The sequence below is a fragment of the Monodon monoceros genome, unplaced genomic scaffold (genome assembly GCF_005190385.1).
Source record: "Monodon monoceros isolate NGI ecotype Baffin Bay Population unplaced genomic scaffold, NGI_Narwhal_1 Super_Scaffold_11, whole genome shotgun sequence".
Classification (NCBI taxonomy): Eukaryota; Metazoa; Chordata; class Mammalia; order Artiodactyla; family Monodontidae; genus Monodon; species Monodon monoceros.
In genome coordinates this window covers 78,794,651-78,811,930 of record NW_021703767.1, presented here as the reverse complement: position 1 = coordinate 78,811,930, position 17,280 = coordinate 78,794,651, and the positions used below count along the sequence as shown (strand labels likewise).

At 38.8% G+C, this 17,280-nt stretch overlaps 1 protein-coding gene across 8 annotated transcripts in view; it reads left to right on the top strand.

The window, feature by feature from the left end:
- LPP (LIM domain containing preferred translocation partner in lipoma) overlaps positions 1-17,280 on the top strand; it is a 682,060-nt gene that overhangs the window by 521,701 nt on the left and 143,079 nt on the right. For all 8 annotated transcript variants that reach the window (XM_029215421.1, XM_029215422.1, XM_029215424.1 and 5 more), the window contains one exon: positions 572-698. In XM_029215421.1, coding sequence (XP_029071254.1) covers positions 572-698 — 127 coding nt within the window. The remainder of the gene's footprint in view (positions 1-571; positions 699-17,280) is intronic.

Genomic DNA, 17,280 nt, shown 5'->3' with positions numbered 1-17,280 from the left:
TTTATACATAGGAGTTCCTTATGCCACCTGGCTTCTTCCTCACCTGAATGTAAAAAAAACCTTCAACGTTTATGGTTCCTCTCCTTTAGCTGAACAAATCCTAGTCTGTGCTGATGCCTCTCCTCTGGAATTCTTCCTCTTCGGCCACGAGGGAGTCCCCTTTGTGCTCTGATTGTGCACTTTCTACAGTTGCTTTATCTTTAATTACTAGGGTGCCTACATCTCTTACTCGACCGTAAGCTCTGTAAGGAAAGAGACTCAGTTTCTTCATCTTCTTTTTATAAATCTACAACTGGCACACAGTGACTGCTTAGCAATTGTTGAATGAAACAGAGTCCTGTTCTTTGTAAACATGGATTTCTAAGCCTGAGAGATGGCTCATCTATATAAGGCAAGTGAATAAAGTAGTGCCCCCAAGGTCAGACACTGGGTAGCTGATAAAACCAATATTAAACCCAGGCCTCCTAATGGCCCCATCCAGTGCTTTTTCCTCTACAGTGCAAACACTACCTGATTGCCTTGGTTGATGTCTAGGTTGCACTTAAAGGAATCTGTGTTTTCTGCCTTTCAGAGTGGACAAACAGGATCCATGGGGCCTCCGGCTGTCCCTTCCTCATTCCGCCCTGAAGATGAGCTCGAGCATCTGACCAAGAAGATGCTGTATGACATGGAAAATCCACCCGCCGATGAATACTTTGGTGAGTGGGGTCTAGGGCTGAGCTCTGAAGTAAAGGTTGTGTTCTGTTTTCCTTAATTAGTAATTAGGAATAGTACCGGCTCCACTGGTAAAAGTTTTGAGTCTGCATGTGTTGGAGCTGGTATGCATGTACACACACACCTGAGTGTTCTGGAAATTGCTTTGTGAGACTGCTGTAAATGTGATGTCTGTTTAGCTTGGACTAAAATTTCAGGGGTAATGCAGAGTTTCTTGAATACAAATTTGATTTTAAAAGTTATTTTTTGACAATTTATTAGCTTCTTATTAGGCAGAAATCGGGTTTCTGTGTGTGTTCAGGTCTCTCACTGATCTAAATGTTCATTTACAAAATGTGAAATCGGGTAGTATCTAAACTTTGTGCTTTCAATCCTTTCCCTATTTAGGAAAAGTTGTTCCCTTTATATTTTTTTTAACTCCTCTCTCCAAACCTGTGAATAATTATCAGTGGTTAATCCATCCATTCCATTTTTGTAATGTGAATTTATGAATTATACACCAAGTATGAGGTGTTAAAGATACATAACCTACCCTCAGGGAGGTTGGAATTATTTAGAAAAGATAAGAAAAACAAACAATTGCTAATCTAGGTAGAAAGTTATGAGGCATAAGAGAGGCTTAGGTCAAGTGTTACAAAATGTAAAAGCTCTATTGATCGAGAACATCGGGAATGCTTTTGAGAAGAATTGGTGGTTCTTGAACCTGGACTCAAAGCAGTGCCTTTCAGATTTTCTGTTTTCTCCCTAATCTGTTGGAGACCAATATTTCCATAGAGTACAATTAAAATTAGTTACTAAGAAAATGAAATAAACAGAATACAAAATGGAAGAATGAGTTTTACCATTATTAGATTTAACAGGAATAAATTACTCTATTAAATTGCTATCATATTTTCTAAATACTGTCTGTGTCTGTACTTGTCTCATCGCAGAGTGTCTTAGTCAGATAGGAATCTGTAGATCATTCTGAGTAGCACTGCTTTTCAGGCATCTGGAGAGAGGATATTACATTTGGGGAGCAGTGGAAGCAAAGGCATAGAGGTGGAAAAATTGCACGGGACTTCTACTTCTTCATATACTTCCTATTTTCATGTCTTCCCACTTGCTTCCTATTTGGGAATATGTAATGACAGGTAAACTGAGGGCACAAAGCCACATCATAAATGGACTGGGTTAAAATATGAAAAACGTGACATTTCTTTGTATGCAGGAGACAGTGTAGCTTAGCTAAAAGAGCACAGTAGTGGGGATAAAGAGTTCTGGTTCTGGTTCCTTTTCTGCCTTTTACCAGCTAAGCAATATTGGCCCGTTCCTCAACTGCCTCAATCCCATTTCCCACCTTGGTGAATCATAGGTGTGAAGCAAATGTGCTTTAGCATTTCTTTCATAGTAAGTTCTCTGTAGAAACAGCATTAATGCAGAGAAGTACATAAAGCTAAAAGTTAAATGTAAGTTGATAGAGATTAGCACAAATGCATAGAGAATAGTTAAAAGAAGTCTCTAGTTATATTAAAATGTACTAAAAGTTTATCACGCTCTTGTCATTGACATGGGAGAAGGGCTTATATTGGAGCCTAAGGTAACTTTTTAAAAAAGCTTATTAAGAGTGAAAACTAAGGCCTCTGTATTAAGGTATACCAAGCACAAAAAGCTAACATACCAAATATATATGCTTCCATTTTCACAGCAACAAAATAGATAGCAATAAAAAACACTGAACATAGGTAGTAACTGCGTTAATGAGTATATATTAATCGCTCTGGGAGATCAATTAAATATTACCTTTGCCTTCAAGAACTGTCCTAGCTCTGCTACTCACTAGCTTAGACAACTTGAACAAATGGCTTATTCTCTACATCCTTTTGTTTTGCTTTATCTATAATGTGGAAATAATGGCTAGTTTATACTTTTATAGTGAGTAGTGAATGAAATATTTATAGAAAGCACTTAGCCAAGTTCTTGGCATGTAGAATATGCTCAGTAATCAGTTATCCCATGCTTTACTAAAGAAAACAAGATATGCCCATTAAAAAGCCATTAATAATACGTGATTTAAACTGAAGTTTAAATTAAAGTTCAGACATAGAACATATGTCACCAATTGGTAAATAATCATTGCCAAATGAGTGTTACAAACCATGAGAGAGAATGTGGAATAATGATAAGTTTTATTGAGTGCTTACAATATGGCAGCACTGTTACACAGTATGTACTTCATTAAGAATGAACTCATTTCATCCTTACAGAAAAAAATATAACCCTGTGAAGTAAATGCTATTATTATTTCCAGATTAGGAAATCAAGGCACAGAAATGTTAAGTAATCTGCCCAATACCAACAGCTAATAAGTTGCAGGACTGGATTAGAATCCAAACTCCAGGTCTATACATTTTTTTTTTCTTCTAAAACTTTTTCCACAGCTTTATTGAAGTAAACAAAGTCACATAATGAATGTATACAATTAGGTGGGTTTGGATGTATGTCTACGCTTATATGCCGTCACCACAGCCCAGGTAACAAACATACCCTTCACTTCCAGAGTTTACTTCTGGACATTTAGGAAGGGTCTTATGGAGGAGATCAGCTTTGGACAGATGGAAAATAAGAGAAGGGCATTCTCTTCTAGGTAGATAGAATAAATAAAATAGAAATTGAGGCCAAGATTATGTAAGGAAAATTGCTTTATATGGCAGATATCCACCAAGGGCCTATTATGTGCAGCTACTGTGCTAGGTAGGTGTTGGAGACATGTGGAGCTAGGGAGACGTGGGCCTTCCCTTTAAAGGAGCTTATAGTCTTATATAAGAGAGGATGTGTACAACGTTGTGGTGTTTAATCCTAACACAAGGCAGAAAGCGACAAGTAACTTATTTGAAGTTCAGCCAAAGTACTTTGAGAACTGAGAAGAAAGGAGAGAGAACATTATGAGGCAGGAATGGAAAAGTGTTTGTGAAGTGGATAGCCTTTTTAAAATTACGGTAATAGAGAGTTGGAAGTGCGATGATAGTAGAGAAGTGATGTCATTTCTGAGGAGTAGAATTTTAACATAATAGGCAATAAAATCATTGGAGTGAGGCACCCATGTGGGAAGGAACAAATTTTGGGAAATAAGGTGGGAGAGGTAGGCTGGGACCAATGGCCTAAAGACTAAGGACTTTATCTTATACAATGAATGCTGCACGTTGAGATCAAAGGTTATGGGAACTGTTTCATGAAATGTGGTTAAGAATGTGGGTTCCAAAGCCAGTATGCCTTGGTTTGAATGCCAGCTCTACCTCTCACTGGCTAGATAAAAGCACGAAGCAAAGGATGAGTTAACAGAACTATGGTTTACTGTTGTTCTACTCAAACATTAAACATTTCCCGAACATGTTTTCCATGCCTGCTGCTGTGTGCAAGGGACACCAAGCAGAGTCTCTGCCCTCAGGGGATTCACAAGTTCTGGGAAGGACAGGAGAGAGGCAGGCATGTAAGGAATGTCAGTGCAGCAAGGGGTGCAGCACTGTGTTGGGTCTGCCTGAGACACTAGGTGAGCATAGAAGACAGAGTTAAGTCTGAAGATGAGAGAAGGACGGCTACATAATAATGTGTTTGCAACAGAAGGGCCTGACCCAAGGGAGATGAAGAAGAGTCATCTCCTGTTCTCTATCAGAATTTTACCTGAGTTCCATTCTGGGCTGGAAATAGCATTGCTAATCACCACCTTAAAAGAACTTTTCACTCTTGTGTTAACATGCCCAGCCCCAACTCAACCCCCTCACTTTTTCTATCACTTTGCCTATTTAATGCTGGAATTTTCATTGACACTATAACTGATTTGCTGAAGGTCATTAAATGCTTTCATGTCAAAGATCTCCTACTAGATTATGAGCTGCACCAGTGAGTGAGAGGGAACAAAATGTAAATAAATGGTGTCAATGGAATAGATTCCCCTGTGGTCATGTTCATTTTTTTCTGTGCAGCCCCTATTTTCTTTTTCCTTGAGTGGAATAATTCATGAATATATTTTTGTTTTGTTTTGTTTTTCATTATGGAGTTTCCCATTACTCTTAGCAGTTTTTCTTTGTTTGAAGAACTATAATTATGGCATGCTTCAAAGTAGGGGAGGAATATCAAAATGTCATCTCACAGGTGACTTAAGTCAAAGGAGAAAAGATACCTTCACAAATAGAGAGTTTGGAAACTTTCTTAATCCAAGTGATGAAACTTAGCATCACCAAAATGGGACAAACTGACATGTGCCAGCTGATATGATGTAGTAGAAAGTACACAACATCACCTGTGTAACATAGTCTTGCTGAAATATTTAACCTGAAATCCAACCATTAGGAAGTAGACAAATCCAAATGATGTGCCATTTTTCAAGACAATTGTCCTGAATTCTTTAAAAATGTCAAGATTAAAGAAAATGAAAAAAGACATGCCAGTCAAATGCAAGGCATGCATCTTGATTGAATCTGGATCAAAAAACAAAGTATTGGGGCTTCCCTGGTGGCACAGTGGTTGAGAGTCCGCCTGCCGATGCAGGGGACACGGGTTCGTGCCCCGGTCCGGGAAGATCCCACATGCCGCGGAGCGGCTGGGCCCGTGAGCCGTGGCCGCTGAGCCTGCGCGTCCAGAGCCTGTGCTCCGCAACGGGAGAGGCCACAACAGTGAGAGGCCTGCGTACCGCAAAAAAAAACACAAAAAAACCAAAAAAATGAAGTATTTAGGGCAAGTTTAGAGAAATTTAAATATGAACTATATATTAGATAATACATCAATGTTAATTTTGTGGGTATGGTAATGGCATTGTGGTTATATAAGATAATATCCTTGTTTGTAGGAGCAAAATGTTGAAGTATTTAGGGTAAAGTGTCATTATGTCAGCAACTTATTTTGAAACAAGATAGATAGATGTAGAGATATTATGAGGAGGGCAGAATCGCTTCAGATTATAACTATGAGAGATACTATAACTGCACAGCTACAAAGGATACCCTTTCTCCCCCCGGGAGTATTGAAGCCTATCACAAATGAATTATCTTTTATTTTTGTACGTGCCACACGGCATACGGGATCTTAGCTCTCCAACCAAGGATCGAACCTGCGCTCCCTGCAGTGGAAGCGCCAAGCCCTAACCATTGGACCGCCAGGGAAACCCCACAAATGAATCATCTTAACATTCCCTTCTTGGGCAGGAGAAGTAGAGAGTCATTCCTATATCTTGTAAACTTGACTGTTTTAAAATTTCCCTTTCTTGTGTATCTGTTTCTTTATTTTCTACTGGACACATACCCTTTCTATTGTTGGTGAGATGATAACCATTGTGGTGGAAATGATGAAAGCTAGATTTACTTAAAGCTCTACAAGCTTAAAAAGCCCACTCCCAGTCATGGTCTGACTCATATAACTGGCCATGAAGTTTTCATTTCTCTGATGAGGAAACAGAGATTCAGAGAGATTCAATGAGTTGTTCAAGTCACACAGCTATAAGTTTTAGGATTTCGACTTATTCTTCAGATCGCAAGTCCATTCTGATTCATTACCGTTACAAAAAGGCATAAGCTGTTCCTGTAGGTGGCTATTCCTGCCTCATGTCATCCTTTACCTCCTGAAGTCATGATCTTTAAGTAAGAGACCAACTGTTCTGAGGGCGTCTGTAGCCCAGACTTCAGTGTCACTGGCAATATACTTTGACTATCTTTAACTCCTGAATTAACTGATGTGACACTAAGCATAGGCTTTTTGCCATGGCTCAGATACATACTCTAGGGAGATAACCCACCTAATACCTCTGTATCAGCCATGTTAGCTGACTGTTGACCTTAAGGGAAAGCAAATCACTAAAAATCACTAAGAGCTATAGTGATTGTTTCCTCAAGTCATTTCTTGATAAAATATTACAAGCTGGAACATTCAATTGAGTCTCAGCTGATTTTTTTTTAATGATTTCTTCTGAAAATGTGCTAGTTTTAGTGCTTCCATGCCCTTCCTTTTACATCTTCATCAAAAATTGTATCTGTTGCATTACAGTATTAGCTAAATGCCATAGCAGATGAATCATAGTAGAGCAGTATGATAAGTCCAGATCTTTGAAGGGAAGATAGCCTCTCATGTTCTGAACATTTTTCATCTACTTGGACTTGAATTTTGGCTGTAGCAGATTCTTAAGTGTCTTTCCATTAGCAAGGGTGTACTTGAGTGGGCCTAGAATGCTGTGCTATAGGGGGAAGAGAGGAAATATAGAAGAAAGTTGAAGGTAAGGAGAAATTCTCATCTAATTCAGTTAACCAGGCAGTAGATCTTTAGTTCACATCATTTGCAAGGCTACAGGCCTTGGTTCAAGTGCTTGTATCTTGGAGCAACCTGTTTCCCTGGGCAACTAGAAAACTATGTTTCTACTAGAGGAGATTCTCAGTGCCAGGGGTCGATACATAGAAAGAACAAGGGGTGATGAACTATAAATTACTATAATTTAGGGTAAAGTTCAGATCTTAAAATAGGAGAGGGAGGATTTTAAAATTAGCTATTAAAATTAATGGGGGAGAAAGTTTTCGTTGCCAGAAAATTAGGGAGCTTACAGGGCTAGTGGCCAGCATTTGGAGCTTATATTTTTCAGATAGTTTTGAGGGAGAAATGTAAAGGAAAGTTGAGTTTGTCTCTAGATATCCCTGAGTCATGTCTGTGAATTTATGCAAGTGTTCTCCATGTTGGTTGGTATACCCAGAGCCTCTAAGTTTTGTGTTTTCATTCATTTTGAAAGAGAAAGCATGTTTTGTAGGTGAGAACCATGTCTCAGTCTGTGGCCATGGCATGATTCTCTCCAAAATAATGGTGTTCTGGCTGTACAGACCCTAAGGCAGAAGGCAACAATCTTGGAATACAGTATCTCTGGAAATGAACAATGTAATATATCTGAGGATGGACTAAAAATATCTACCAGCTTATTTTTAAGCAGGAAGCTGTAATTATCTTGGCAGTGTTTACACGGTGTTGTCTTATTCCTTCTTCCGAAAAAAACCTGAAGTGTGTGAGTCTTAATATTGTTTAGTGAGCCATTTGAAGAATCCCTATGCCTTTAGAACAGCACTAGGTAAATTCTCTTCACAGAACTTGGCATTTATCTAAGAATTTTTTTGTTTATCTCTTGAGCATTGTTAGTGAGGCATATTGAGAGTTTTTGCATAAAGCCAGGAGTTGGTTCTAGGGGAAGTAGGCTTTATTGCTTCAAAGGACAGGTGGACAGGGTGGAAGATATGAGGCAGTGGGGGCCCAGCATGTTTCAAGCCCTAAGAGAAGAAAGGCATGGAGGGGAATGTGCTACGAGAAATTTACTGATAAAACGACCTCACCATACTTGGTACTATGTATCTTCTCAATTGAGAGCAAGATGGAGGTCCAAAGGATGTTCGTGAGTAGAAGCAGAGTGCCCCAGACAATGGGGAAGATGGTTTATTTCTTTTCTATTTTAGTAAGACCAAAGGATAAGTGAACATGTCTAGAGGACTTGGACTAAGAGGCTTAGGAAACTGGAAACCACTATTTGAGCTACAGTTGAAGGAGTGGAGAAAAGAAAGCCTGGAACCCTGAAAGCTATTGGAGAACTGCCATGTCGAAAAGGTACTAGACTTAATATGTGTTATTCCAAAGTTAGCTACAAAGGCAAGTGAGGGGAAGCTGGCAAATTTACATTCGGTATAATGAATTAACATGTTTAACAGACAGAAGAAATTTCTTGGAAGAGCGTAGGCCCAAGCCCAGTAACCCCTTGTTGGGGAAGTGGTGAAAGGTACTCAAGCATTCAATGGACTGTGAGATTAGATTTCAAAAATACTTGGTCCAACTCTGATGTTCAGTGACTTAGGCATCTCAACTTGCGTGGGAATCAAGCTCTTGCATCTAACGTCTAGTGCTAACCCCAGCTTATCATTATTATTACATGATTACAGCTAACATTTATATAGTGCTTTGTAAAGCACTTTTATACTTGTTATGTAATTTAATTTAAACTAGACAGCAGCCCTGCAAAGCGGACAGTGTGTTTATTTCCATTTGGCATATGAAGAAACGGGATCTGTGTGATTAAGGGACTCCCCATTCCTCAGAGCCCTCTGCCACCCCTGCTACTCATAGATCCCATTAGCATCAGAATTACACAGGGGCCCAGGCCTACTGATCCCAGATCCTGTTCTCTTTCCACTCCATCATGCTCTCTTAGCACCATGTTGCTGGATTGGTCATAGACTATGAGATAAATCAGTGAACATACTCTGTGTTTTAGCTGCTTCGTCGGTACGAGGAACAATGATTGCTTTGAAAAGTTTTTAGAGGGTTTCAACTGGCAAGTGCTAAGTAATTTGTATTTCATTGTTTTTATTATTTTGTGTCAAGGAAATGGTTTCCAAAGTGCTCCTGTCAATTACAAACTAGAAAGTGATTCCAAGTGGGAGCTGCCTTTAGTACAGATGGAACCCGAAACCGTAAGGATCTTTCACAGAAAAATAACCTAATTAATTAAAAACCCCAAAACCACAATGGAAGAATAAGTAGAAAATAAGTGGTTTAGAGAAAAGGTGGTATTGATTTGGGAAAGAAATTGATTTCTTGGTTTTGTTTCTCTCTAGCTTTTTGTTTAAGGTCTCTGTGGGTCATGGGAATAGAATGTTTTCTATTAATGAGACATATTTGATGTATTTCCTTTTGTGATAGTGATTTCTGGTAAAATGTTTGCTTGGGGCAGTATATGGTCACAGCACTAAATAAATAATAATCCTAAGCATTTTATGTGTTCTATCTTAGCACACATTAATTTTTAATTAATTTGGCTACATAGTGTGTTTTTAAGCATCGATTTGGAAACCTAGACTTGTAGTATCATAAAGAATAATTTAATCTTAGAAACTATCTAGGACAACCTTTCATGTTCCAGAAAACTAAAGCCCAAATGACTCGTTCGAGGTCATACAGCTGGGAGTGATTTGAACTCTATGGCCAAAATTTCCTTTCTGAACAAAGAATAGAAATTAGTCTCTGATGGTAAGAAGAGGAATGGCAGGGCTGTTCACAAAGGTGAGGGAGTGGGTTGGGCCTGCTATTTTTGTGAACCCAGACGTGGTGACACCTTATTCAAATTTGAGTTAAGAACACATTGCCCTTAAAAATGATAAAATAAAATGATAAAAACTTGTTAGAACCTTTGTACATATACTGTCCTTATCTCCTTGATTTTCAAATATAAATGAACTGAAGAGATTGCCAATATCCTCTTTTCTCATACTCATCAAGTTACTTACTTGTAGTATTTATCATTTACCTCACTAGTATATAAGTCTGATTGAAGGTAGTTTTTGTTTAGTGCACTGCTGTGTCCCCATCTTTGGTCCTAGATCAATGCCTGGCACATAGGAGATATTTAATGTTTAATTAATTAATAAACCCATGAATAAAAATTGTGAGCAGACATTCCATACTCCTTGTGGCAGGACATGGTATAAACCACAGAGGGAAAATGCTTCATTTATTTAACACCTTATGGAACCTTAAAATGTTACAGCTAGAGGGAATCTTAAAGACTATCTAGGAGGGCTTCCCTGGTGGCGCAGTGGTTGAGAGTCCGCCTGCCGATGCAGGGGACACGGGTTTGTGCCCCGGTCCGGGAAGATCTCGCATGCCATGGAGCAGCTGGGCCCGTGAGCCATGGCCGCTCGGCCTGTGCGTCCGGAGCCTGTGCTCTGCAGCAGGAGAGGCCACAACAGTGGGAGGCCCACATACTGCAAAAAAAAAAAAAGACTATGTAGGAAAATCCTCTCATTTTTAGATATTGTGAAAATAAGGGAGTTTTCTATGTTCACAGACTAATTAGTGACAGAGCCATGGATTGTAACTCAGACTTTCTCATTCCTTTTTTAAATCACTTAAAGGCACTAGAGAATGTTGAAGGTAGAACAACACATGGTTGCTACGATCATTGAACTTCAGTCAAAATTAGGTTGATACCCTTGGACTTGATCTCTTTTCCATGTGTTTTCTTTGAAAAATTAAAGATTGAAATTCATCAATAGATAGGTTACCTAGTTAGGATTTTCTTTTTTAAGTTCTAAATCACATTTTCTCCCCTCTGGGATTCCTTTGTGGTCCTTGGTTCCCAAGACAATCTCTTACCTCCTCAATTTTCTTCTGTTCTAATCTAATTGGGTCAGATGGGCAGGGCATCACACTGAAAAAAAAAACATCCTTTCTCCATGTTTACATGTTTTTTCCCTAGCAACCAGTTATAAAAGATCATTCTCTTATATTACCACCCCTTCAAGGCTGGGAAGACTCACCCAGGATTGGTGTTTCATACATACAGCAGATACTCACTCATTCTGTTTCATTGGGATCACCCTTCTCTTTATCAAAGAATGAAAAAAAAAAGTATAAAAGAGATTTTTACTTTATAATCAAACATCCTTTACCTAATAACTGTGGAAATAAGCTTGATGTCCTGAGAGAGAAAGAGCTGGCGGGGCACACAATGTGTATGGCAAAAGAAAGTTTCAACTTGTAGGTTGTCTGTGGTTGTGTACTGAGACATGCAGAGCTGAGACCCGAACCTACAAGTGCTAATTATGCATTTTCTGATCTTAAACACACAAATACAGATAACTGTGAACTCAACTCCCTTTCCTTTTCAAACCACGCTCCTTTCCCCCAACCTGAACTTTCCCCACAACTTTCTCTAAAACCAGATAATCATCTCCTTCCAGACTTTGAAGTGACATTAGAATTGTCAGAAGGCATAATTAATTGACTGTCAGCAAAGCCATTGTTTGAACATCTGCAGAGTTCTACTTGGTAGGCATCTGTTGTACTTTCAATTGAACGGATTCACTCATCTTCAAATATTTATTGAGTGCTTGCTATACACCAATCACTGAAGTGTGTGCTATGGGAGAGAAAAGAAATAAGGTAACATAATGACCAAGGAGAGAAAGCATTTGTTCAATCCTCTAGCACCAAGGGCTTTGATGGAAAACAGATTTCATGACTGGAAGTGGAAAATACACTCTTTTTCATCCAGGTTCAGGGGTTTTTGCCACTATTGCCAGCTGACCTGTGCCAGATAAAATGCCAGAGGAGTCCACCTATTGCTGGGGAATAGAGAGACCTATTGGTGAAGCACTATTTGTGGACAGAGTTCTCAGCAAAGACAATTGAATGCTTTAAGAGAAAAGCGAGCGGAAAATATCCAAGGCCGATAAACTGGGAAATCCCACAAGCAGGTCCAAATTAATGACCTTATCCTGATTTTCTTCCTAATTCTCACTCTGATGCCAGTCATGTTACATTAAATTCTCCCAGTTTCATTACAGCACTGCACAGTTCTGATCTCAGTCCCCGTTTGGTTCTCTGACTATCAAAATTTCAATTTATATCAGTCCTGGACCTGGCTCCACTCCTACGTGGAAATGAACATCATTTGTTAAAATTCAACAAGAAGGAACAGAAACACTGTGCAGGAGTGACTTGTTGAAGGAGGCTAAGATGATACAGTAGGCAGGAGGTAATTGAAAACAGTTACTAACATCTACTGTCTCGCTCTCCACACACTCACAACACTCACAGACACATTCACACACACACACACACACACACACACACACACACACACACCATTCAGCCCTAGGACCATGGCACAGTTAGAGAGCTGGCTATAAGTCTTCCAGCTTGAAAGCTTCCCATTCTTTGGTCATTGGAGGCCACCTTCGTAATTTTCACCACATATGCAAACCATCTGTACTATTATTTGCCTAACATTTTTGTTCAAATCAATTCATTTATTTTTTAACCTATTTTATCTTCATTCATGTCAATAATATCCATAATTTGATTTTATGGATTAAAGTACTTGTTGCTTTTTTTCCCCTAAAAGGCATGAAACTAGATACCATAATTAAATTTAAAATGTTCATCCATGAACCCTCCAATGTTCAAAATACTGAGAAATGTGTGTATAACTCAACCAGAAGATAAATTGATGGAATATTATGGTGAAATGATGTCAAAGGTTACCCATTGAGTTAAGTTTTACTAAAAAAAATTTTTTTTTTATACCCAGCATCATCATGTTATCATGAGAGGCCATGTAGTGGTGTAAAGAGCCAGGTATCAAGTAACCAGAGGCCAGATTCTGGGCCAGTCACTGTCCCACAATCTTGCTGTGACATATTAGGCCAGCCCCTTTTCCACGGACCTCATCTCTCATAGACTTCATGATCTCTTGGGATCCTTTGGCCTTTTAATTTACTTACCTCAAATACTTTTCGTATATTGTCCTCTATACACCATTAAAACATAAGCGGGTAGGAAAATAGCTGCCCTATGTAGAATTACAACATTGCTTGCTTCAGAAGAATTGGAAAAGAAACCCAAGAATTATATTTCCTAGACTGTTTTATACTCTGCTCAGTATTGTTCCTCATTTCCTAAGATATACGAGAAGGTTCACATCATTTGAAGTAGCTTTAAATGTCAGTTAACAAACATAAGCTAAGATTGTAGAACATAAGGAACACTGTGTACTGAGTTGGATATTCTAGCATCACTGTTTAAGGATCTTCCTGGTTTAATATGTTGTTCACTAATGATACTTTGTATACATCAATAGTATTAATATTAGTAACCATGAATGTGATCATGGTCTTCAGTGTATAATATAGCATTGTCATAAAAATAAATAATTCATCTTTTGTTACATGGCATAGTGACACCAAAACTGGACTTGGAGTCAGGAAGTCCAAGTATCTTCTCTGCGTGACATTGGTGACATTTGACATTTGCGATGTGCTTTAGAACATATTATGCACTATTTGAAAACATTTTTTTAAACAGTTTTAGGATTGGAGAGAAATCAGCTTAAACAAGGACCAGTTAAGAGATGGAACCAAATTCTTCATGTAGGTTTTCTGGATTAAATTACATGTCCTTTAAGCAACTTTATATAACCTCTTAAGCTTTTTGAATTTCAGTTATTTCACCTATTAATAAAGGTTATCCTATCTATTTTATATAACTATTGTGAGGACCAGGTTAAAGAAATAGATGTGAAAATGTATTCTAAGCCATAACAAATCAAAAATTTAAGAGATGTCAGTATTGCTTCCCAGTGCAGCATCTAGCTTGATTTATGCCGCTTGTGATTCGTGTGTGACAATCAGCCGCTCTGAATTTTTAATGTCACTGTTTATCTCTATTTAAATTAACACTTTGAATTTTCTTATGATGTTCTCTCGTTATTGGAATATCATTACAAAAAATGTTTTTCAGTCATTGTGTGTGTGAGAAAGCAACACGCAGACATACCACAGCGTTCTCATTTGCTGAGCAAACTACTCTTGCTTTTTAATGTGGAATGAAGAAGAACAAATTGAAAGGAGACAAAAATGAATTTTGACTCAGATTGTGCAGGATGAATCATAACCCACTTTCTTATCTGAGATGTGAAGAAAAAATAAATTAAAATAAAGCCAGCCACCACACAGCTTTACTGTCAGTGTCAGCAGAATCAATATAGAGTGTTTTTCCACAGAACAAAGAGTGTATTACTACTAGGCTAAGAATTTCAGGTAGTAGAAAACATGGTTAATTTTTTCTTTGCTGATTTTTTTTTCCTGCTTTGTTTAAAGCATTCCGATCAGAAGAGTTTGGGACTCATCAGAAGTTGTCCAAAACATTCAGAAATGTACCTGTGATCTCTACTGAACAATTAGAGGCCAATCAGAGATGGGACAAGCTTGGACCACATCTGATCCCAGTTTCCCTTGTCAGATCAGTAGGGAGCAGGGAGACAGCAAAATAACAGAAACTTGGCCGGGATAGAATTGCTGCTTCCTTGAATTTAACTTACTTGGGTTATTGATATGAATGATTAAAGAAAAATGAAGACTTTGTCCTGCTGGAGTCCAGGATTCAGATGTATAATCTACCTTACTTGGAAATGTAGCTTTTTTAAAAAAGGGTTTGGCACAGATAGAGAGGCACTGTAACCTACCCTAGGATATAGTCTCCAATTTCTAAGTGAGCGTTAATTTCATTTAAATTTTTGTTACTGTTGTATTTTATTCATAATTCTTATGGCCTTTATTTCTCATCTCTATATACATACACACATGTGTATATATGTTATATATACTATGTAATATACATAATATATGTTTATATGTCTATACCTTCTACCTTACTGTAAGACCATTGTGAAGAAAGACCACCTCTTCCTTATCTTGCTCTTCCCCCGAAGATCACCACAAGGAGATAGAGCTAGATGAGTTCTTAAATCTCTCTGTGCCCCTCCATCAAGACTTTTGCTTGCAGTAGAGTTTCTGTAGTCTGACTTGATTCTAAATATCCCCACTAATGGTTCTGTTGACAATTAGACTAGCACGCACTGAGCACTTACTATGTACTACAAGTTTTGTAGGCATTATACATATTTCTTGACTATAACCCTGTGAGGTGTAGGCATTGTTCTTTTCCAGATGAGAAAACTGAACCAAAAAGAAGGTAAATAATTTGCCCAGGGTCTAGTAATTATTGGAGTTGTAATTTGAACCCAGAGTCTGCCTCCTAACCACTGTATGTACTTTGTCAGTGACTATACCTTGCAGAAGGGCAGCTAACTAGGCCTGGCAGAAGATTGGGCCACAAAGCCTGTGCTCATCATATGGCTTTTCTGCCAAATTCCATTCTATTTCTCCCTCTGCTTCTCCTGGGGGACTTTTTTTAGTATGATTTGATTTCCTCTGATTGAAGAGTCCCACAACTGGCCAGGCAGCAGATAGAAATCCCTGCATGCCATCATTCTGTTTGCAGTCTACCAGATGTCCTCAGGGATACCGTCTTGGCTCCACTACAAGGATAATAGTGCCCATGTGTGCTACTTACTCCAGACAATGTAAGACAAGTGCTGAATGTAAAACTATTTTTGTTAGCACTTGAAATATACATTTCTATTCCTCTGTTCCCTCTTGAAATTGAAACCTGGTTCTTGTGATTTTAACATTATCTAAATCCAGAAAGTCCCTTCTCCCAATGCTTCATCCCAATCCAGTGAAGCTTTCTTTCACACGTGGAAATAGTTACTTTTAACTTTCAGCAATCCATCTGCAGTGGCATCTTCTAATCTAGTGAGCCTTAGAAAAAGCCAAGTGCAGTCTCACTCACTGTCAAAGCAGAAATGAGAGACAGCAAGGAGAAGGGAACTTATCTTGAAAATAAGGTCACCCTATTGACATATCATCAGGTAGAAGAGTTCTATGCACTAGCTAGCAATTGGCTCACTCAGTCGGAAGTTGATGCTATTTTAGGCTGTCAGCAGGAGTGTCAACGTATCTGTGAATTTTGGCATTTTATTTCATTAAGATGGTTCAGGAAGCCAGACACTGATTAACTGATTCTTCGACTTAGTTCCCACTCCTAATTTTGGATGTGTGTTGTCTTCAGGAAGCTGTTGTGATACCCTGATGCTAAAGAAAACTACTCTTGTGCTTCTAAAGCAATCCTGGGAACAGTCTACCCCACATCCTACTATCCTGGCATCTCCCCTGCTCTACTTCTCTGGTCACAGGTGGTGTGGGGATACCATTGCTCTGGTTCTCCTCTGGCCGACCAAGGAAATACAAATCAGGTGTGTGCATCCGGTTACCTTCCACCGTGTGTCTGTCATAGCAGCATTCTCACTGATACATTAGGTTCAAGGTGGATTTTCATTTGGAGATCACGTAAGAAGATACCTATGGAAGGAATGGCCTCAGCACTGCAGTTACTGTCAAAGTCAAGAGATACCTTAGACAGGCCACAAGATGTGTTTAGGTAAGACTAGGAAAATTCTAAACTTTGTCTCGTCGGTAAGGATTTGGGATCTGATTTGTTTATAAACATGCTTTTAAATGAGAAGGATAAGGATTTCTAGATAGGACATTTATGGTATTTGTTCATTTCTTTATTCAGTAGTTGTTGACGGCCTACTATGTGCCAAGCACTGTGTTAATTTCCATTAAACATTAGTCTACAAAAGAGAAACAGAAGTTTTAAAAATAACTGAATTACAATATGATAAATGTATTACTGGAGTTAGGTGAAGAGTCTTATGGGAGGAAAAAAGTTAGAATGGCTTAGTGTGATTGGAAAAGTGGGGAAAGGTTTTCCAGCATAGGTGATGTCGGGGCTGAATGTGGTGTAATTTCCCAGGTAAACCATGAATTTAAGGGCATTTCAGACAAACGATTCAGTGGATACAAAGAGACCAAGAGAGGATTACAAAAAGTGCAGAATGACTAGGGTAACGTAGTGGGGAAATGAGGCTAAAAGGATGATCAGTGGTCAGATCAAAAGGGGTTTTTGTTTCCTGCTAAAGAGTCTAGAGTCTGTCCTGAAGGCCCTGAGGATCCATGAAGGATTTACACAAGGGAACAACATGATCTGATAGACGTTGATTAAAGATCATGCTGGGTACCGCTGGGGAGACTGGCGTTGAACAGGAGGTGATTTGGGAGACTGAAGGTCATTTGCCTCAGCCTATGGGGATAATACAGAGCCTGAGCCAAG